The sequence below is a fragment of the Ambystoma mexicanum genome, chromosome 8, assembly GCF_040938575.1.
Source record: "Ambystoma mexicanum isolate Mex_15411 chromosome 8, UKY_AmexF1_1, whole genome shotgun sequence".
In the NCBI taxonomy this organism is placed as follows: domain Eukaryota; kingdom Metazoa; phylum Chordata; class Amphibia; order Caudata; family Ambystomatidae; genus Ambystoma; species Ambystoma mexicanum.
Window position 1 is genome coordinate 720,364,158 of NC_090929.1, and position 23,611 is coordinate 720,387,768.

The 23,611-nt window shown below is 50.6% G+C and overlaps 1 protein-coding gene across 1 annotated transcript in view; it reads left to right on the plus strand.

Moving 5' to 3' along the window:
* Positions 1–18,328: 18,328 nt before the first annotated feature.
* OIT3 (oncoprotein induced transcript 3) overlaps positions 18,329–23,611 on the plus strand; it is a 652,664-nt gene continuing 647,381 nt past the window's right edge. Inside the window, exon 1 of the mRNA XM_069612178.1 lies at positions 18,329–18,533. Coding sequence (XP_069468279.1) covers positions 18,425–18,533 — 109 coding nt within the window. The 5' untranslated portion in view covers positions 18,329–18,424. The remainder of the gene's footprint in view (positions 18,534–23,611) is intronic.

Genomic DNA, 23,611 nt, shown 5'->3' on the forward strand with positions numbered 1-23,611 from the left:
TAATTGTATATTTACAACTATTTACAATATACAACAGACAGTGTGAACAGTATGACTTGTAAATCGATACAAATGGGAATATTTAAAGCATGTAAATCTATGAAAGATACCAGTGTTGGAGAATTAGACTTACAGGTAAGAATCTAATTCCTTGTTACTCATATGTATTTATGATCCTACTGAAAGCCTTCCTTATCCCACAATACGTCCTGTCCGGGTGCTGCTGGAACCAAGAGACCGGACAAAAGCGGAACCAAGTAGCTGCCTCTGTGCTGTTACTGCACTTAAGAAATCGGAAAAACATAAGATGAATGCTAATACAGCAATTTATAAAGCTTCTTGTGTCAAAGGAGGAAACAAAGAAAAACAGACTCCTTATCAGTTAACAAGATAATTGCAACAGCCATGGCCCTATGAACAGGCAACAATAGCAGAAGCGAACAGACAAAATACACTAACCAAAAAACAACATTGTTCAAACAAAAATCAAAGGTAACTAGGTGTGCATTCCATTCCAGCCAAATCAGGACGTAAACATTGAAATCATGGAGAATCGTTGACGGTGTGCGGTAAGAAGATAATTTGTATTCCTGGAGAAAATAAACCATGTAGGAATAATGTGTGTTTTAAATAGTCGAAACTGAAAGTAAGCAGTGCTAAATGTATGCCCCAACAACCCTAAAATGCAGACCTACATGAGGAGTGTATGGGACTCAGGGCTTACTATGGCCCTCATTACGACCCTGGCGGAAAGTGACTGACCGGACCGCAACAGCGTAAATAGCGTTTCCGCCATTGCACGAAGGAGCAAAGTGCGGCTAATTACGACCCATCGGGCACGAGCATTACGCCATGGCGGAATCCGAAAGGCTGCGATGGCGGAAATGACCCCAAAACGGCCCTTACCGCCGCCGTACGCTGCACCAGGTGCAATACCGCCACCCATCTTAGCGGTCACCGTAATGAGCGGTCACCGTAACGAGCGGGCACCGCAAATTACGGGCACCGTAAATATACGGAAACGGAAGTAAAAGCATGTGGCCGGAACGGGAAACAGCACGCCGCACAACTATAAAAACCGAATCCCAACACAACCATTAAAAATCCGACCCTGACACACATCCCAACCCGTTAGCAACCCCAGTTAAAAAAATAAATATGGGAAAGGTAGCCAAGAAAGCGTGTGACCGCAAGCGGCAGGTACACTTCTCCCGAGAGGAACTGACCGTGCTCACCGAGACCCTCCAGGAAAATGCCGCCGTCGTCTTCTCCAGTCAAATGACCAGGACGGCCCTTGCCAACAAGAAGGCCATATGGGCCCTGGTGGCACAGCGCGTAAGTGCGGTGGGGACAACACCCCGCACGCCACAGCAATGTCGCAAGCGGTGGGACGACCTGCGGATCCGCGTACGCAGCATACTTTCTGCGAACAGGAACATCGCCACAGCTACCGGGGGGGGTTCAGAGTCGCCCATCAAGTTGACCCCCTGGGAGGATATCTGCGCCTCCACCATAGGAATGGAGAGCATAGAGGGAGTCGGAGGGATGGAGAAAGGAGTGCCGACATCCGGAGAATCAGGTAGGTTGGCCAAGAGAAACAATGCGAAATCCACAAACCACGAACATGTGCAGTACCATGTGACCCCATAGTGCAATACATACTTTGCCCTGACAGCGCCCTCTAAAAGTCAGAATGAATAAACAAATCAATCAAGATGCCATAAACAACCCCTACATGTGCAGCATGCACCCCCTAACTGCAGGCAGCCAAATGAATGCATCCTCAATCCACACGAAAATGAGACCACCTCCAAGGCCCAGTCCCAAATCAGCCTCATGTACCACCCCAATGCATTTGATACGTTGCCATTCCAAATCCGACAGACCCATAACTAACGCTCGCCCCTCTTTACTCCACCACAGGGTCCGATACCAACGACGAGCTGCAGGACACCCCTACCAGCACGCCTGCAAAGAGGGCCAGGACCAACGTCCCAAGAGCCTCCACCTCAGGTGCAAGGATCAAGACACGGCAGCAGCAGGAATCAAGTGGCAGCACACTGGAGGGGACTGCAACAGGCACCCCAGCAGCCAGCAAGTCCACAACCCCAGCACCACAGGTCCCCCCAAAGAACGTATCTGATGGCACTGCCTCTGGTGGTAGCAGCACCATAGGTGACACAGCTGTCATGCCAGCATGCTCCGACACGGAAAACAGTGCTGGCGACGTAGGTACCATCCATGACCTTTCCCAATCCCCCTGCATGTTCCATCCCCTACACCATGACGAAACCACGCAGGGGCACCCTGAAGACGACGACTGGCCAACCCCCACAAGTCCTGTGCCAAGGCAACATGTGTTGAGCAGCCCCCCTGTCACACCACCGCAAATGTCCATGGCCCAGCAGAGGCAACAGTCCCTCGACCTGCTGATCGAGCAACAGCAGGAAGTGTCCACGCTACTCAAGGACCATGCAAATGAATGCGGGGGTTCCAGGGCAGCCATGGAAACATCCACCGAGACACTCAGGGCACAAATAGAGAAAAGTAGTGAGAGCCTCAGGGGAGAAATGGAGAAAAGCACCGAGAGCCTGAGAGCACAAATGGAGAAAAGCACCGACAGCCTGAGAGCACAAATGGAGAAAAGCACCGAGAGCCTGAGGGGGGAACTGCATGCGACGTCCAAAGACGTTTGTGCTGAACTTGCTGCTGTGCGCCGTGTGCTCTCGGAGCTCTCACAAACCCTCAGAGACATGCATGGACGCGAGCAGGCAGAGACATCATCCGTGGCAAGTTCCGTCCAGGGCAGCCCCCAACGCAGATCTGGCAGGAACCTGCGCTCCACGGGCAGGGGTGCCCCTGATACCCGTAGAGGGGGCTTGCAATAGCGTCCAACCACGGACAGCGTGCATATTTGGACACTGGTGTTGGGGGGGGAGGTAGTAGGGTGGAGGGGGTGTGTTGGGCTTCACTGGGTGGCGGGTCCATAGGGTGTATAAATCAAATCACATTAACAATACAGCATCTCATTATCATCCAATGACATGTGTGGACATTGATATTTGCGTACGAGGCCTTCATAGGCGTACAGTCCACAATGTGCCTGTACTACACACACACAGTGCCACAGGTCCCCTTTCCGTGTAATAGGCACCATGCGTGGTTGCTAGAAGCATGCATCTATGATGCTCTGTCGGATTGCACGTGCATCCTGTGCCTCATGGACTCCTTGAGGTGCCTCCACATCCCCACCCTCATCATCATCATCATCTTCAGGTGCATGCAGTACAGCGTCAGGGGGCATGGGCACATTCCTACGTATGCACATGTTGTGCAGCATGACACATGCCATGACCATCTTAGAAACCTTCTCATGGCTGTACATGAGTGCCCCGCCAGACCTGCTGAGGCTGCGGAAACGAGCCTTCAGTAGGCCGAATGCCTGTTCAATGACCACACGGGTACGTGAGTGGGCATGGTTGTAGTCCTCCTCATGCTCGTTCTGTGGGTTCCGGATTGGTGTAAGGAGCCATCTCTTCAGTGGATACCCGGCATCACCTGTATGAGACGAATAAAGGGTGTCAGTGGAATGATAGTGCTAAGTAGCCCCCCCCCCCCTCCTGCAAGGTCATTGACGCATCAAATGGGCCACGATGTCATGCATGGAATGAGACTCACCGAGTAGCCAGGATCTGTGCCCTGCGTGTCGCTCCATGTAGCGTGGTATTCTTGTGTTCCTCAGGACCATAGAATCATGGGTAGATCCTGGAAATCTGGCACAACAATGCGTAAATATCTTGTTGGAGTCACACACCATTTGCACATTGATTGAATGAAATTGTTTCCGGTTGCGGTACTGGACCTCCATGGCATGTGGGACAACCAATTCAACATGGGTGCAGTCGATGGCACCAATGCAACCCGGGATGCCGCCAAGTGCATGGAATCCCACTTTTGCGTTGGTAATCTCCTGGTACGTGCGTGGTAGTGTGATGTGGTCGTCGGCGTGCTTCAGGAGGGCATCGTGCACTTGGAAGAGTGTCCGTGAGAACAGTGGCTGTGAAATGCCATGCAACTGTCCCACTGTGTGCTGGTAGGTGCCTGTGGCCAGGAAGTGGAGTGCAGACACCACCTTCAGTAGGGGTGGGATGGCGGTTGGGCTATCTATCATGCTCACGAGGTCAGCATGTGTCATGTCCACAATGGCGATTATGGTGTCCCGGTCCAAACGGTAGAGGGTGTGGATCTGCTCAGCAGTGAGGTTGAACGGATCGGCTCGGAGGCGTGGGATTGCGGGCCGCCTGCGTGGTGGTAGTGGCAGTGCTTGTGGGCCTTGCTGACCCTGCCTTGCCCTCCTCCTCCTCCTTCTCCTCCGTCTCCCCTGTGCGCCCGGTTGTTGTACCTGTTGTTGTTCGTCGTCTTCTTGTAGTTGTAGCACTTGCAGTGCTATCTGGTCCCCCAGGCCCAACATCGCTAGTCCTGCCGGTAGCATTTTGGAGTGGGAGTGGTTGTGGGAGGGGTTTGGGTCTGCTATATATGTGCTGTCGGCCTGTATGGCCTCCACCTGTGCTGATTGAATGAATCTGTGGCAGATGCAATCCCTTCTGGCCGAGCACGTCCCGCACGTAAGGCTGCATTTGGCCGCATGGCATCTTGGGATTGGAATCATGTATCAAATCCCGATGGCAGTGTGATGTACTTTGACTGATTTTCATGCTATGCTCCCATTGTTACACATGCTATGATTGCAGCCGCTTACATACCTGTGAAGAGTCAGTGGTATGTAGGGCTCGATCGATGGCCGACCCTCATGCAGCACAGTAACGTACTTCACCGACGGGCGTGGCGTCCCATTTGTGATTGCAGCCAGTTAGCATTATGACACACAGCCGCACTACATTGATGTAATTGTGAATGCAAGCGTTCACAGAAGCCTTTTCGACGTAATGTTGCAAGTGAGGAATTCGAAGGCCAGCATTTTTGGTTTTGAAGTAGCGGCGAGGATACGCCCACAGGTCTGGCTGGAAATGTAACGTTCTATTGTAGAATGTCCTTGGGACATGGCCCATAACGAGCAGGCAATGAATGATATGAATTGAATGGGATGCGCAATAGCGTAGTGGACGATAAGGCAGGACGTTCCCAAATCCATCTTGCTTCACAACACTACAGATCCGGCCAGGAGCACAGTGGTTTTTGCAGACTGCATTACGCACAGACGCGATGGAAGTTTCACATATTATGTGAGTGAATATTCATGCGTTTTCATTGCGGGATGAGGGAATGATGAATGGATGCATGGACTGATGATTCCGTTTAGGGTCTGCCATGTACATGGGTTTTTTGAATCACTCCCCTTCCCCTGCGCTATGTGATGCAAGGCTGCCATAGTGGGACTTACGTCTATCTGCCCTTGTCGGATCCTCCCTGTCTCGACGCGCCTTCATACACTTGTGTCTAGGCACGTTACTAATCCCATGTCATGGGTTCTATCTTGACGGACGCATGCACAGTAACCGACGTTGCCAATGGTGTATTTACCTCGATTGATTTCGTTATGATTCGATACTGATTTAGGGGTGTGTATATTCCTTTGGAGTGGGCTAGCATGCATATGGGTGTGGATTTGGTGTGTTGAATGAAGATTGTAATGCATCATGAGTCCCGTAATGCAATCGGTTAATTTGTGTTTCTTTTGGGTGACAGGTATCTCCTGCCCTATTGCAGATGCCATCTCTACGCCACTCCTCCAGATGGTTTTTACTCTCGACTCCTGCAGCTTCGGGTGAATCAGTGGAGCACCATTTCGATCTTATGGGACGATCGCCAATGGGCCACATGCCCTTACGCTGTACTGGTGGCTAGGTGCAACATTTCGGCCTTTCAGCTCGACTAGTGCCTGCCTCATGGGACGGACCTGCGGTTCTTGCCGCTTCCATGTTGCCTTTTGGAACGTTGATGTAGGCCCTGTGTGCCATGATGGTACAGGGCGTCACACAAGTGGAAGCTGGTCAATTATTGCAGATGCAGCCCTCGGTGATGATGGTTGTTTTGGTGTTATTTTGCAAATTGCTGTGGGGCCTTTGTCATTTGGATGTGCATTTAAATTGTATTCCGATATTTGTCGTGTTGCGTTGTTCTTTGCAGGTGATGTGGCGATTTTCGATTTGTGGCGGTATGTATTGCGAGATGATCTGCATTGTGTTCCGCCTTCTGAGTTGAGTTGTGTGGTACAGTACTGGCCGCGTTTGCCTACGTAGCACAGTATGGTCACGGATAGGGGCTGCCATTGTGACTGTTTACATGATGTGCTGTTCAGGGGCGGGGGATTGGCTTTTGGCCGACTGGTGCCTGTCAGCCAGGTCGATTGGTGGAATGATGGGATGTTCAGAATGTGGCTGGTCACAGGTGACTGTGTTTGCGTGCGTTTGTTGGAGGGGGACTGGGGTCATGTCCATTGGAATAGCTTCTGTATTGATGCCATCTGTGCCCTGCAGCTCCCATCGGCCCCTCTTGGGATGAGCCTGGCTGCTCAGTCACTCTGCCAACTTGTGTGGTACATGCTTCTGCTGATGGTTGGTTTGTTTACTGGCAAGAGTACAGGGCTGGTGCAATCCCCCTCAGGATGCTGTTTTGGATGTTGCCTTGCGCTGGTGGCAAGCGATGGGGGACTACTGTTGTTTTGTGTCATGTGTTCTTGATTTTCCTTTTGATGTATTGTACCTTCACATGCCTGTGCTGCATCAGTACGGCTATGGTGACATGCCGTACATGGATGCCCACTCACGGGGCGCTTTGAGCCCCTGCATGCTTTTCTACGTTGGCATGCATGGGTGAATTGTAGATTTCACTGGTTGCATAGTGTGAGTACATTGCGCCTGCCAGGAGTTGTGCAATGTGGCCAGGGAGTGGAGTACAGGCACTCAGTGGGCCATTTACGGTTGGTTCACGATGCCGTATTTCTCGCCATGGCGGAATGGTACTTTACGACGTGCTTGATGGCGTTCAGTACATGTCCGCTAGGGTCAGAATTCGCGTACCGTTGCGCCATGGCGGTGATTCCGGTTTTGCAAGGCGCGCGTGCGCGTACTTGGTGCAGTTAGCGTTGCCGTTCACTGCGGTGTCGCTAATGGCATCGTACTTTACGGTGACGGGTCATAATCGCAACGAGCGGTGTTCGATGGCGGTATTGCATTTCCGCCATCATTTTTCCATTTCCGCCAGGGTCGTAATGAGGCCCTATGAGTTAAATAAACTTAACAAAAGGATTCGGAGGTCATAACTCACTTGAGAATGGAGAAGTGATTGTCGTCCCTTTTGTGTCAAAAATCAGAGGTTGTAGAGGAAATGACATAACACATCCATTAGACCATGGGTGCAAAACATGCGTCCCGCCATGCTGTTTTTTCCGGCCCGCGAGGCACAAAGACTTTCATAATGGAGGGCGGCCCGCAAGCAGCATCGGCCGCCCTCCATTAGGAAAGTCTTTGTTGTCTTCCGGGCCAGACAAAACACTGGCCGTCAATGGCTCAGCACACACGCACCACGTCACTCCTACGAGCCATGTAGAGCATGTGTGCTGCACCAATGGAGTGCCAGCACTACGGCTGGATGCCGGAAGGCATTTCAGCCTTGCTGGCCACGCCAGCCGTAGTACCACTCACCTCGCCAGCGTTCCAGCTTACCTGCCTTCCAGCACCTCTCTGGTAAGTGGTATGTGTGTTTGTGTTTGTGTGTCGGGTCTGTTCTGCTGTATGTTTGTGTTGTGTATGTTGAGATGCGGGGGTGGGGGGGTGTGTCGGATGTGTATGAAAGTTTGTTTTTGAGGTTTTGTGTTGTGTATGTTGAGATGGGGCTGAGGGGCCTTTCGGATGTGTATGAATGTTTGTTTTTGAGTGTTTGTGTTGTGTATGCAGAGATGAGGGGGTGGGGGGGCGTGTCGGATGTGTATGAATGCTTGTTTTTGAGTGTTTGTGTTGTGTATGTTGAGATGGGGGGTGGGGGACGTGTCGGATGTGTATGAATGTTTGTTTTTGAGCGTTTGTGTTGTGTATGTTGAGATGGGGGCTGGGGGGGCATGTCGGATGTGTATGAATGTTTGTTTTGAGTGTTTGTGTTGTGTATGTTGAGATGGGGGATGGGGGGCATGTCGGATGTGTATGAATGTTTGTTTTGAGTGTTTGTGTTGTGTATGTTGAGATGGGGGCTGGGGGCCATGTCGGATGTGTATGAATGTTTCTTTTGAGTGTTTGTGTTGCATATGTTGAGATGAGGGGGTGGGGGGCATGTCGGATGTGCATGAATGTTTGTTTTTGAGTGTTTGTGTTTCATATGTTGAGATGAGGGGGTGGGGGGGCGTGTCGGATGTGTATGAATGTTTGTTCTTGAGTGTTTGTGTTGCATATGTTGAGATGAGGGGGTGGGGGGGCGTGTCGGATGTGTATGAATGTTTGTTTTTGAGTGTTTGTGTTGCATATGTTGAGATGGGGTGGGAGGGCGTGTCGGATGTGTATGAATGTTTGATTTTGAGTGTTTGTGTTGTGTATGTTGAGATGGGGGTGGGGGGTGTGTCTGATGTGCATGAATGTTTGTTTTTGAATGTTTGTGTTGTGTATGTTGAGATGGGGGGCGGGTCGGATGTGCATGAATGTTTGTTTTTGAATGTTCGTGTTGTGTATGTTGAGATGCATGTATGGGTGCATGCTTGAGAGTTTGTGTGCTGAGTTGGGGGGTGGGGGGTTCGGGGCTGTATGGGTGCATGGTGTATGCTTGAGAGTGTGTGCTGAGTTGGGGGGGTGAGGGGTTCGGGTCTGTATGGGTGCATGTTTGAGAGTGTGTGTGCTGAGTTGGGGTGTTCGGGTCTGTATAGGTGCATATTTGAGAGTGTTCTGATTTGGGGGGTGGGGTTTCTGGTCTGTATGGGTGCATGTTTGAGAGTGTGTGTGCTGAGTTGGGGGGTTCAGGTCTGTATGGTTGCATGTTTGGGAGTGTGCTGAGTTGGGGGGTGGCGGGTTCGGGTCTGTATGGTTGCATGTTTGAGAGTGTGCTGAGTTGGGGGCCATGGGGCATAGTGTTTGGTTGGGGGTAGGAGCCATGGGGCATAGTGTTTGGTTGGGGGTGATGGGGCCATGGGGCATAGTGTTTGGTTGGGGGTGATGGGGCCATGGGGCATAGTGTTTGGTTGGGGGTGAGGGACAGGGGGCATAGTGTTTGCTTGGGGGGTGAGGGACAGGGGGCATAGTGTTTGGTTGGGGGTGGGAGCCATGGGGCATAGGGTTTGGTTGGGGGTGAGGGACAGGGAGCATAGTGGTTGCTTGGGGGGTGAGGGACAGGGGGCATAGTGATTGGTTGGGGGTGGGAGCCATGGGGCATAGTGTTTGGTTGGGGGTGTGGGGGCCATGGGGCATAGTGTTTGGTTGAGGGTGAGGGGGCCATGGGGCATAGTGTTTGGTTGGGGGTGAGGGACAGGGGCATAGTGTTTGCTTTGGGGGTGAGGGACAAGGGGCATAGGGTCTGCTTGGGGAAGACTTCTGGAGCCCTCCAAAAGCGTGGCTCGACGAAATCTTCACCCTTGAGGGGCGTAGACGAATCCGACACGGGGCCCTGTTGATCGGATGAAGAAACGGTGGAGCTTGAGGCACTTTTTGACCGAAAAATCGAAGTTTTTGAGAAAAAACGTGAAAAAATAGCACTAACGCTCGAGAGCAATAGCACGAGGATCCCAACACTTGAACGTGCGGTAAAAATCTGAAGATGGCTGCCAGAGGCGGGGCTTAGGTAGAGGGCAGTCATTGGCTGTGGTCAGTATGACGCAGAGATCAGTGATTGGTTACTACTACGAAAGACAGATCAGAAACGAAACTGATACTGGTTTTTTCTTTACCGAGGATTCCCAGCCTGACAACGGGGAATATTCATGAGCATGTGAATCCATGCCAGACCCCATGCTGGAGAAACACCTATACATTCACAAACACATATAATGTCAATTTGCCCTCCCCACACCCAGTTTGCGGATCATGGGGCCAAAATGTTATGCCATCAAAACATAGAGAGGAGGGTATTAACTTTTACATCGGTAAACAGGGTCATGTAGCCCAGGAATTAGCCCCCTCATCTGCCTGCCAGTGGCTTTTAGGTCCTTCTTTAAAGATCTGAATGTAGGCCATTGGCTTACTGAGAAAGGGAGGTCTCACAACCCTACCTCCCCACTTTTTCACTCAGCTGAGATAGACTAATTGAAGCGCCAGCACCCTCTCCAAAGTGAGAAAGTCCGTAGCAGAGGAAGACTTTGATGGCAGAGTGGGAGAAGGGCTTTTTACGGTTGGGCCAGAAAGGTTGTCAATACTACTTCCAGGGGTCAGGGGTAGGGCATCAGGATATGAAAGGTGCTCTAAGCTCCCCTAGCTCTGCCACTGGTCTGGGGGTTTGGACACTGTGTGGCCCGGTAAAGAAAATGTGGTACAGGTTTCCCCAACCTGTAAGCGAGAAAGAAGATTGAACCATGTTGCAGAGACTGTAAGCGAGAAAGAAGATTGCACCATGTTGCAGAGACTGCTCCTGCTAATTTGATCTCGACTACAACGGGCCCCTGAGTAATCTCGTTAAGGGTCTAATGTCCCATCTCGGATATGGCCCAGGAGAAGGGAAGCTCGACGCCCGGAAAGCTGTTCAGGGTCTGCCCTGGATGCCAGCTTCAGAATGTCTTTAAGGAGGACGAACACTCCTTTTGTCTTTACTGCCTACATGAGGACAAGACGCACGTGGAGAAGGACTGTGCGTTTTGCGGCAATATGTCGGAGCGGAGCATGAAGGACCACCATCAACGTCTCGCCAACTGGCTGGAAGGGAAGAGCCCGTCAGGCGAGAAGAAGAAGAAGAAATCCGAGCGGTCTTCTAAGACCTTTGAGGACGCCCCAGCGACGGGGGTCCAACACAAGGCCAAGCACCGCGAGTCCGCTGGCACCGGGAGCGCCGAAGGGTCGGGCTCTACGGGCGCCAGGCAGGGCGTATCCTCCCCGGCACCATCAACCACGAGCCAACGCTCTGGTTCGGGTAAGAGGAAGGCCGAGCACCCGGCGAAGCTCCTGGAGAGGCCCCGGTCGAGCTCGAAGGCCCGATCGGAGGGAGAGCGAGGCAGTGTCCCTCCCCCCAAGGAGAAGGCGGTGAGCGCACCTAGGGTGCTGAAAGCCTTAATCCATCCGGCCAAGGCCTCTATCGAGACAGTCGCGGCGGCCCTGGCTCAGCCTGTGGAGGCTACACCAGTGGTGGCGACCTCGGGGCTCAGAGTCTCCCTGCCACCGCGGAGGGAGTCCTCTTTTATGCCCATCGACAGGACCCCCGTGAAACCTCCGACGGAGAAGAAAAAGGGGGGGCAGGAGGTCGTCGTGGATTCGGCCTCAACCTCTGAGGAAGAGCTGATCGAGGTCTTAAGCCACGGCGTTGGTGTGGAAGAAGACCAGCCCGTCGGGATGGATCCCGATGTAGGAGACGACGATAACGTCGAGGGTGCCGAAGGGGCCCCTGACCGCCCGTCGGACTCCCCTCAACCAGCGCCGCAAGACAACTCGGCGGCCATTTTGTTGGCTATACAGTCCTTATGCTCGGAGATAAGGACGAGACTGCCGTTACCGCCAGCGGAGGAACCGCTCCCGACGGGGGACCCGGAGCCAGGCCCTTCAAGGAGCCCTCCCCCTAAGAGAAGAAGGATTCATCCTCCACCTCCTTTTCAGCCATCGCGCCCTGTTCAGCCCTCCTCCCCGTCCACGACTCGTGGGGATGATACGGGGACTGACACGGCCGCGACGGGTACGAACGACGAGGTTTACGACGAGGATCTGCGTCGTCACCTCCCACCCGGGCTTCCCCACCCGACGAGATTGGATCATTTCACTCCATGATCGCCAGGACATCCGAGCTCTTCCAGCTCTGCCCGGAAGAGAAGAAGAAGGAGGGTTTCCTTTATCAACGGCGCGAGGCCAAGAGGAAGACGGTCCTCTCCGTGCCTCTACTGGACGATATTTGGGATGAGGGCCTCGCCCTCCTCAAGAACCCATCCATGACGCCGGCTAGAAGGGATCGGTACGAGAAGAAGTACCGGGTCCCGGACGCGGCCCCCTTGTGCCTCCGGGCACAGCCGACCCCGGACTCCGTCGTCTCCGTGGCGGCCAGGAAGAAAGCAGGGGGGGTGCGGCCTCTACGTCGACTTCCCCGCCGGACGGCGAGGGAAAGAAATTGGATACGATGGGACGCAGGGTCATCTCGTCTGCAGCGACGACGATTAAGGCGGCCAACGCCTTGGCTATCGTAGCCTGCTACGACAGGGAGCTGTGGTACAAACTGGCCCCCCTGCTGGACTTCCTACCGGACGACAAGAGGGCGGATGCCCTGGAGATCTTGCAGGAAGGAGAGGTGGCGTCGGACCACGTCATTACGATTGCGACGGACATCGCTGACACTGGATTTCGCCAGTTGGGCAACGGCGTGTGCCTTAGGAGGCGTGGATGGCTCAAGGCTACTGACTTCCGTCAAGACGTTCAGACCACAGTCTTGGACATGCCGTTCGATGGAAACAACCTGTTTGGGAAAACAGTGGACGATTCCCTTCAAGCCATCAAAGCAGACACGGAGACGGCCCGGGCTCTTGGGGTTCTCCAACAACGGCGGCCGCCCTTTCGGAGCGGCGGAGGCAAACAGGGTGCCTCCAAAGGTTCCGGCGGCGGTTTCTCCGCCTACCGTCAAGCGGCCCGTTCGTCATCGCAGGAAGCTTACAGGGGACGAGGCAAGTCAGGCGGACCCCGCCGTCGTAGTCAAGGCGGCAAAGCCTCGTCGAACCAGGACTGAACCGGCCGTGGGGTCGGGCCCCCACCGAAGCACCCCGGTGGGAGGCCGGCTGGCGAGCTTCGTCAGCGTGTGGGAGTCCATCTCCACCGACCGTTGGGTGCTGGACACCCTAGCCCAGGGTCACGCGCTCGAGTTTCAAAGAAGGTGCCCGCGTGTCCCCCCTGTGGCCAGGAAAGAACATCACGTCCCTCAACTTCTCTTGGAGGTAAAGGCGATGCTCAGGAAGGGCGCCATCGAGCTCATCCCAAAGAGGCTTCGGGGCTCCGGAGTTTACTCAAGATACTTCCTCGTGAAGAAGAAGAAGGGAGGATGGCGTCCCATCCTGGACCTACGACGACTGAACAAATTCATCAAGGCACAGAAGTTCTGGATGGTCACCCTCCAACACGTCCTGGGTCAGCTGGAGGAGGGCGATTTCCTGTCATCGTTGGATTTGGAGGATGCCTACTTCCATATTCCCATCCTAAAGGGACACCGAAAGTTTCTCAGGTTCGTGGTCCAAGGGCGTCACTATCAGTTCAGAGCCCTTCCCTTCGGACTAAGGTCGGCACCCAGGGTGTTCACCAAGTGCCTCGCACTGGCGGCGGTGCAGCTGCGCCGAGAGGGGATCCACGTCTACCTCTACCTGGACGACTGGCTCATCCGAGCCAAGACGAGGGAGCTCGCCGTGGAGCACACGGCAAGGACCGTCCAACTTCTCACGGACGTGGGATTCTCCATAAACTACGCCAAGTCCCACCTGGTGCCCGCGCAAGAAGCACTGTTTCTGGGAGCAAAGCTCGACACAGTGTCGCTTCTGGCCTCTCCATCGGAGGAAAGGACGAGGGCCATTCTGGGCAAGGTGCAGCGGATGCTGGTTGCGGACGCGGCCAGAGTGAGGGCCATCAAGTCCCTCCTCGGAATGATGCTTCTTGCATTTACCTCATCCCCCTGTGCAGGCTCCGGATGCGCCCGTTGCAGGAGTTCCTGGACGCGCGCTGGATCCAGACGACGGGCAGCTTCGAGGAGAGGATCACACTCGACGAGAGTTTCCGACGAGCGATCCGGTGGTGGGGCACCCGCGCACATCTGACGGCGGGCATGGACTTCCAGACCCCCGGCCACCAGGAGACAGTGACCACAGATACCTCCCTGGAAAGGTGGGGAGCGGACACCGAAAATCTGCACGCGAGAGGCCTTTGGCTCCCGACGGAGAAGTCCCTCCATATCAACGTCCTGGAGCTCTGTGCAGTGTTTTGGGCCCTCAGGTCCTTCCTTCCGTCCCTCAAGGGCAAGGTGGTGAGGATCTTCACCGACAACACCACCACCATGTTCTACATCAGGAAACAGGGCGGAACCAGGTCTCCAGCCCTGTCCAGGGAGGCGCAGGATCTGTGGCATTGGGCCGTCGCCCAAAGGATGTTTCTGGTGCCGTTTCATCTGGCAGGGATAAAAAACACTATCGCCGACTCACTCAGCAGGGAGCTGCGCTTGTGCCACGAGTGCGAACTACGACAGGATCTAGTGGACCGCCTCTTCCGACGGTGGGGCACACCCCAGATCGATCTGTTCGCGACGGCGACGAACTCCAAGTGCCGGAGGTTCGCCAGCAGGTTTCCCCAGCCGAGGAGCATGGGCGATGCTTTCTCGTTCCCCTGGGAGGGCCTGTTTCTATACGCGTTCCCTCCATTGCCATTGCTGATCCGGCTCATCAACCAGCTCAAGAGGTCACGGTGCAGGATGATCCTCGTCGCACCTGCGTGGCCGAGGCAGATATGGTTCCCGGACCTTCTGGACTTGTCAGCGTCCCCGTCAATCAAGCTGCCAGTGGACGCGGATCTGCTCTCCAGGGAAGGAGGCGCCATCCTCCATCACGACCCGAAGTCGCTGAACTTGCAGGCCTGGCTCCTGCAGTGTTAGAGTTTGGAGGATACGACATACCGGCCGACTGCAGAGAGGTTCTTGCAAAGGCCAGGGCGTCCTCAACTCTTAAATGCTACGGACACAAATGGAAGAGGTTCTCTGTCTGGTGCCACGCACAGAAGATTAACCTTCTGCGTATTACGGCTCCCCAAGTACTGCCGTATCTACTGACGCTGGCCAAAGCTGGACTGGCGCACGCGTCCATCAAGATTCATCTTGCTGCGATCTCCCGATACACCAGAACCACAGGGCGGACGTCTTTGTGGTCTGATCGTCTGGTGAAAGAGTTCATGAAGGGACTGTTCAGATCGTTCCCGCCGGTGAAGGCTCCGGCCCCGGCGTGGGAGCTCAACGTGGTGCTGACCAAGCTCATGGGACCTCCGTTCAAGCCTCTGCACTCGGCTCCGTTGAAGTTCTTGTCGTGGAAAACAGCGTTTCTTGTGGCCATCACCTCGGCACGACAGGTGGGAGAGATCCAGGCCCTTTCCTGCAAGGCCCCGTACTTGACTTTTCACGACATGAAGGTAGTGCTCAGGACGCACCCCTCCTTCATGCCCAAGGTGCCGTCGGACTTCCACCTCAACAAACCCTTGGTGTTGCCTGTTTTCTTCCCGTCGCCTTCGTCGCCGGCTGAAAGGACTTTGCACTCGCTGTATGTGGCTAGAGCGCTGAAGTTCTACGTGGACCGCACAAAGGGTTTTCGGAAGACGTCACAACTCTTTGTGAACTTTGGACCTGTCAATCAGGGGAAGGCTCTCTCGAAGGCTTCCATTTCCAGATGGCTCTCCGGCTGTATCATGTACTGTCATCGGTTGGCAAACCGACCCCTGCCTGGCCGTCCGAGAGCCCATTCCACCAGAGCGATCACAGCTACCACGGCGTTCCTATCTGGTGTGCCCTTGCTGGACATTTGCAGGGCTGCTACGTGGAGGTCGACGCACACCTTCACGAAATTCTACTGCGTCGAGCGGGATTCCAGGGAGGAGTCCAGGGTCGGCCAAGCAGTGCTGCGCAACCTGTTCGCCTAAGGTGAGCCTGGTGAGGAGGTAAGATTTGCTTAATGTTGAGTTTGATGTGATGCTTAATGTTGAGCCTTTGCCACCTCCCGTGGTTGTGCATGTGTGTACTGCTATGTGTTCTTTATTCATGAGCATGTGAATCCATGCCAGACCCCATGCTGGAGAAGGAACAAGTTACTTACCTGTAACTGTTGTTCTCCAGCATGGGTCTGGCATGGATTCACATGCGAACCCTCCCGCCTACCCCTCTGCGGCTCTTCACTTGGTCATACTGCCACTTCACGTGCTACCAAATCTGAAGATGGCTGCCAGAGGCGGGGCTTAGGTAGAGGGCAGTCATTGGCTGTGGTCAGTATGACGCAGAGATCAGTGATTGATTACTACTACGAAAGACAGATCAGAAACAAAACTGATACTGGTTTTTTCTTTACCGAGGATTCCCAGCCTGACGACGGGGAATATTCATAAGCATGTGAATCCATGCCAGACCCATGCTGGAGAACAACAGTTACAGGCAAGTAACTTGTTCCTTTTTCCCTATTGATGCCTTTATCAAGCCTATGCTTACCTGGCCCGAGCATTTATTAGTACTATTATGTTTTTAAATCATAGCGGCCTTTGGTTAAGGGGTATCCCATGAACCACTGCCACGGGGTAAAACTTGCGAGTGACTGAGAACTGGGCATGTGTCATTGAAGGTGCAAAGCTCAGCATTTTTGGGGACTCTAGATTTATTGGGTGAAGTCCGTATTTGCTGATTTAATTTGGCTAAGACCATGGGACTTTCATTGGAAACGGAAGGCCGTCATGGGCAAGAGAACTCACAACCTTCATCTGAGGAAGATGGGACATAACCGTTGAGCTGAAATGGAAGAGTTCCATCATGTGACACCCTGGGAATCTCAAGATAAACGACAGACCATTATTAGATTACAGGGGTATCCTTTGTTTCAGAGAGCAGGAATAATGTGCCTGATGACCTACATGGGACACTTTGATGATATGTGTCAAGCATCTTGAAGGGTATAAAGGGTAGACGACCTGAAGGGCAGAGCTGTTTAGTTGGATGGGCTGATTACACTGGGATGCTGTTTGTTTTCTTGTGAGATCGCAAAGCTGGGGCTAATGAATGCCACCAATCGGGTCCTTCCCAATGGTAGTATGCTAACCCCACCAGAAGATGCACTCGAACGACCAGCCTATTGCCTCTGGAGACTTGGGGGTCAGGAAAACGATGACAAAGCGACATGAAAGATAAAGTCTGTCTGAGTTTAAGGTATGTATAAACACAAGTCTGTGGACACATGCTGCAGGTACGGCTCCCCACCCATGCACTCTAGAATGCAGCTATGGATATGTCAAATTCGGCCTAGCTGCTCACATAGCCTTCCGCACTGAAGCCCCTGATGTGCCTCAACACCTCTGTCATTAGTATACAGGAACAACCTACAAAAAATTTGGTCTAGCTGGGCACATATCGAGTCTCCTGGTCATGGCTCGTTTTTGCCACCGACCGCACTCGCACACCTACCTGAACTCTCGGGTTACTTACTGGAGCCTAGTCAGCCCTCCTACATCCTAATCCCGGCAGAATACACACACGCATTTTAAAGTCCACTCTAGAATGTTTTCCCATACCTGGACTCCGGTCCCCAAGGGCGTTCCAGCCACAAAGCGTATCAAGGCCATACAAATGGTGAAAGGGCACTATATAAATGACTATAATACAATAATACATCTTCGTGGGTTCATTATCGACACTTTACCTTTCTGTTATGTTCATACAGAGAAGCATGCCCGTGATGCACAGTACATTTCGTATATTAGCATGTGTTTGGCTAATCCAGATGTACGTGCATGGGGTGAGCACTTGTATTGTTCTAAAGACAAAGAGGTAAAGATGGGGGTGCAACACGTTAGCCTCTTGGAAATCAGAAGCCAGTAAAGAGCATTTTCTGGTAAGCAGGATGCCTCGTTATTAGATTCCAATAGCACCTCTAGATTTCCAGAATTATGGTTTGAATGATCTACTTTCCATTGGTACCCTCATAGCCAGATATTGGGGAGAAGAGGGCTGCAGTCAAAATGGCCAGATTTCCGCATTTAATCCTGTCCTGGAAGTCTCCAGACTGGGTACAGAAGGACTGGTGCCTGTGACTTATGACCTAAGCTGCAAGAGTGGAAGGAAGGGCGACAATGATAGCGGGGGTGGGATGGTGCGGGTCTCCTGCTCTGTCTGCCACTATCTCGTGATGTACTCCCAGAAGTTCCCTTTTGGATAAGATGGGTGCCATGTACAGACAGCACGCAAGGGATAACAATGGGAGGATGAGTTGAGGACTCGATTAGCAAAAATAGCCCTGTTGACAAGGCAGACTTCTGTCTGAGGTCAAGGCCGCAGGCGACAGGCCGCCCTCCTCTTCCTTCGATAAAGTGCCGAGCGCAGCTGATAAAGACGTACCTCAGAAAAAGACCAGGAGAGTTAGTCAGGAGGAGGCAGCCAAAGCGGCGGGAGCTGCGCGAACGAGTGGTCGAAGAAACAGAAAAGGCGGGAAAGTTAAGTAACGGAAAAGTGGGGACTAGGAAAGGCTGCACGGCAAAGAAGGGGAACGTCCAGCCCAACACTTAACGTTTGAAAGGGCAATTGCCGAAGAAGGAGGATGGCATCCGTGAAACCCATGTCTTTTGGGTTGCGGTCGGCGAGAGCACTGCAGTTCCTGCTCTGCGGCCTTTGCTTGTTGAGCCGAATGCAGGTGGCAGCACCTCTGGGTAAGTCGATGAAGGCCCCTACCTGAATACGCACGAGTGAAGCAAGCGTGGGTTTGAGCGCATGCGCAGATCTGAGTGGTCGGGTATGCCTCTGACACAGAGCTTTCTTTCTGCAGCACACGGAATGCATACGAGTGTCTTTGAGTTGCGATGTCACACTGTAAGCATGTCTGCACGTGAAACTACTTATATCACCAAGCAGAATTACATTATCTAAGCATTACAGTTGTTCGTGTGTGCTGTGTTTTGTTCATGTCTATGGTTAATGTTATCAAAGGGGCAGGTTTACTAAGACTTCAATGAAGAGATACATCTGTACATGACAGCCTGCAATACCATATAACAGCCAGTGAAGAATGGTATTGCAATACATGGCATTCTTCAATGCCCATATACAAGTCTAACAATTAATGCTCTTATTAGAGTCTAGCTGTGGCATCGATAATAACCATGCATAATAAAATGATATCACTACTGTTCTGTAATCATTTATTATGCTTTATTGCTTTAAGCAGCACAGAGCAGAATTCCAGCTAACTCTGCAGCACTTAATTTAAACCGACATGTTTTTCAAATTCCTTTATTGTAAAGTAACTTTCTGTGATATTTTACAACTATTAATTAACTAATAATGAATGTTTTCGGTAGTGCGTTTATTTTGTGTACTCCTGGAATTTAACACAGTCATTACAGCTGTGTTTGACGTCACAATGCCTGCTGCTTGATCCAGCACAACGGAGACTTATAGTTGTCACTGCTGCACTTAACACTGTGAAAAGCTTTTCAAATTCCTTTCTTAGAAACTGGTTTTCTGTGACACTTGGCAACCATTAACTGATAAGAACTTGTTTGTGCTAGTATATTTATTTTGTGTAGTGCTTGGTTTTAACGTATGAGAGGCATAATCTGCACTTTATGACATATTTTAAAGCACAAAACAAAAACGTGTTTGACATATATTTCATGAAACTGTTTAAGCTATTTTTCTGCAGCATATTAGAAGCTCCATGTTAGTTTTTTAAAATCCAAACAGCGATTCAACTTTAACTTTATTAATCAACAACTGCAAGATCACATACATTAGGTTAAGGAAGAGGCCAGGTATTAGAGGGGATGTGGCCATGTATGATAAGGAATACAATATCCCTTACCATATGTAAAAAAAAGATATTGCCAGTCACCTCAGAGTACTATGACCAAATAGAGGAATGAGGCAGATCCTCATAACTTAGAGGGTACTATATCACATGCATTAAACTGCTTTAACAATTTTTTTGCAAAACATTGTAAGCTTCATATCAATGTTTTTTTTTAATTCAAACCGATTGTGCATTATTTAACTGTATCAACAACTGGAAGATCTCTTACATAATAGTTTGGTAATTCCTCTACTTTTCTGGTGGTAATGCTTATTCTACCAAAAGTGGAGGATTTAGCTAACGGTATTGGTTAGTGGTGCTAATTTGCAGAATGGAGTTACTGTTATCGTTACCGCCAATGGTTGGGGCACACACACATGGACTCGTAATTTGGCACTAATTCCTCCGGATGCTATGAAGGTAATTGTAATTCTGTACGATGGAAATATCACTGTCTTTACCACTGAATTCATAATAACTTAGACTTTCTCTTCACTTATAAAAAGATGACTACTGAAACAGTGTTAGTGTCAATTACTTATTTGAAATCAAGTGTTTTTTGCAAGTTTAAGTCAATAGTAAATCCGATGTATGTAAAGTAATGTGAAGTGGTCTTATATAGCCCTCTTCTGCTAATAATGTTGGCCTCGCTGCGCATGGCTCTGTAACAAAGGAGGGCAGCATGTGTTGTCAGATAGCAGGAAGGCAGATGCAGAAGCCTTTGTTGTTAATGGGTGCAGGTCGGAAGTACCTGTTACCTGTGTGTTGATATGACAATCCCTAAATAGTTTGTGATTGGTACTGACTGGGCAGGTTAGCTATATGGGCATCCCCCAGATTGAGGTGTGCAAAAATGTATTTCAGGGTTGCTGATAGAAGATGGGTAGTGTCTGAATCTCTTAAGTACACTAGACCCAGGAGCTCGTCAGTATGAGTGTGGGAGGTGTAAAGACGAAAGATTTTAGTAGAGAGGAGTTAGTTGAGGGCTGAGTGGGGCGGGGAGTGGAGTCGAGGGTGTTGTCACTTCCTTGCTCTTGGTGGTAATTTCACTGAGATTAAAGGTGCGAACTAATGCCACGCAGTTTTTAGTGGACTGGTTTTAGTCGGTTGCTATTATTATTTCTTTCTTTCAAATTGGTTGGTTAAAAAACCAAGTCCTGAGCTGTTTCCTGAAAGTTAGGAGGTTCTCCTCCAGGCGGAGAGGTTTAAGTAGGGTGTTCCACAGTTTTGTGGCTAGAACTAAAAGAGAAGATCCTCCTTGTGTTTCTTGATGAAGTTGTAGTGGGACTACTGCCAATTTGAAACAAAAATATAAATTCACTGAAATATGTGGCACCTTATAGTGGCATTGTTTACATCCTTACCTTCTCTGTATCCCTGTATCCCTATCTGTCTTAATACAGGTAAATTGTGTATGTGTTGATCAAACATTGTTTTAAATAAGATTGTCTGTCACACCTTATTGCTCATGTCCATGTTTTCAAAATATAGAAAATAAAGGTTTAGGATGTATGATAGTTGTCAATATTTTCAGGAAACCTTTAAAGTAATAAATACACCTTATCAATGGATAGGCACGTCAGCGCCATATCATCATCATCAGCAGCACTTACTTCTAAAATCATAAATGCTGTGAAACCCCACCTGTCACCAAAGAACTGCCTTACATTGCTAGAGCCCCAATTGGCGCGAAGTTGGATTACTGTAACATCCTACTTCTAGGCACTTCCGCAAACAACATCAACAGACTGCAAATTGCACAAAACAGCGCTCTTAGAGCCACACTCAGTATCCCCAGGAGAGACCTCATCTCCCAGGCAAGAAAAGATGCCCACTAGCTCCCGATCAAAGAACGCTTAACATTCAAGGCCCTCACAATCACACACAGATGCCTTGCCCAGACTGTCACAGGCTACCCAGCGGAAAGAATACACCAGGTTCCTGCCCACAGACCAAAACGTGACCAATACTCCCACCTACTCTCAGTCTCAGCATTCAACAGAGTGAAAGCTGGTGGCACCAGCTTTGAAGTACTAGCCCCTAAAGCTTGGAACGCGCTTCCGCTCAGTTTAAGAAATGAAGAATCCCTCACAAGGTTCAGAAAGGTACTAAAAACAAATCTATTTAACTAAACTGCCACCATACTGCTCTGTTTCCAGCATTGTTCCTCTGTAACCTCGGAATACCCCTTCAACACTGTCATTGAATGTCTATAATTGCCTCTGTAACAACTGTCATAACATGCATTAAGTGAATATTCTGTAACAGTGCCACAATGCCTCCAGGCCTCTGGGCGCTTTATAAATCCAAATTAATAAATAAATGGGTGAGTTACCCTATGATTGAGAGGATCGTGTATTAAGGGGACTAAAACCTTCTTAAAGGAGTTTGGTAAGTATTATTTGACATTTACAGGGTTCCTTGCCCCTTAATTTGAACCCTCGCCCACTTGTTTATTTAGAAGAGTTGGCCATTACATTCCCATGTACTTCCATCATTTGAAAGATACTGACACCATACATCAAGCATTCGCACCAAATGCCAGGTTTTGCCATCCAAAGATGCCGCTGGATTTACACCAGTTCGATGGTATTGCTGTTACTTGACAAGAGTCTCACATCATGTGACTGGTATCGACATGGAATGTTCGGGTACGCACACCATTTGCAAGCATCATATTATGAGTTACTCCCACCGTTTCCACATTCGTATCACACTGTCAAGTACCCATACCACATGCCAAGTATTGACACAAAATGCCTCAGCACTCAACCATTTGCCAAGCATTGCATAATTTACCCTCCTGGTCACAGCATTTGTCAGGTTTTGCCATCAAAAGCCCAAATATGCAGAGGGCTCAGTGCCGCTTTGGGACAACAGGAGCAGAAAGCTCTCCTCTCGCTCCTCTCACCGTCCGCTGCAGTGGAACACATCCCCTACCTGACTACAGCTCCTCTCCTGCTGCCACATGCATTGGGGCTGGGGACTGCAGCGGGAAGAGGGATGGCAGGGATGCCATATTCCTCTTCTTTTCACCTGTGCTGTCAGTTGCAGAAGGGCATGACACAAATGCTCTCTCTGTTGCCCAACAGGGCTCCCCAGCCCTTCCACTGAAGGCCTTCAGGGAGGCCGGCGGAGTCCAGGAAGAGATGAGGTGCTTCAGAACTCATTGGCAGGTGTGGAACCCCCCCACCCCCCGCCCCCACAGAGGTTCTGGCAGGACCAAGAGCCAAGTCACTCTGGGCAGGAGCACTGCTCTCCCACTGGCTTCCAGCCCTCTGGGAGGCATGTCTTTCCCCTGCTATGAATGTCCAGTTATTTTTTCCCGTTTGTTTCTAGTTTAATAACTGTTTCTGAAATTATCAGAGATATAAACAAAACATACATCACATTAGATCATTGCATGATAAGAAGGACTCGATATCAAATGTTGATGGGCATTGCATTAGGCTATCAAAAGAAAAGAAAATAACAGCAGTAACCAAAAGATAACGAGATGTGGTAACATTTTTGAATATAAATGAGAGCAGTTAGTAGATGCAATACTAATACGGAATTGTAGCCTGCCATTGATTATGATCTAAATATATGATAGTGTAGGAAGGACTAGCAAAAGGAAGGATGATAGATACTAGACCTGCAAGACACAATAGGAAGAACGGGAGGGAGGAGGAGAGGAGAGCATGCCAATTTCATTAAATAAGGAACAGGTGCAAGCTGCATAAGGAAAGTCAAAACATCCATTGTAACTAACTAGCTAATAATGTTGAGAAATTCATGAGCCATGAGCAGACATATTATGAAAGGTTAAGTAATTGGTAAAACATGTCCATTAATCATTATATTTAGTTGTAAAATTAAGTCGTATGACCATACAATGTTCAAGCCTGTGCACATGATAAATATTATTCCACAGCCCTTTCACAGTTAAGTTTTGAA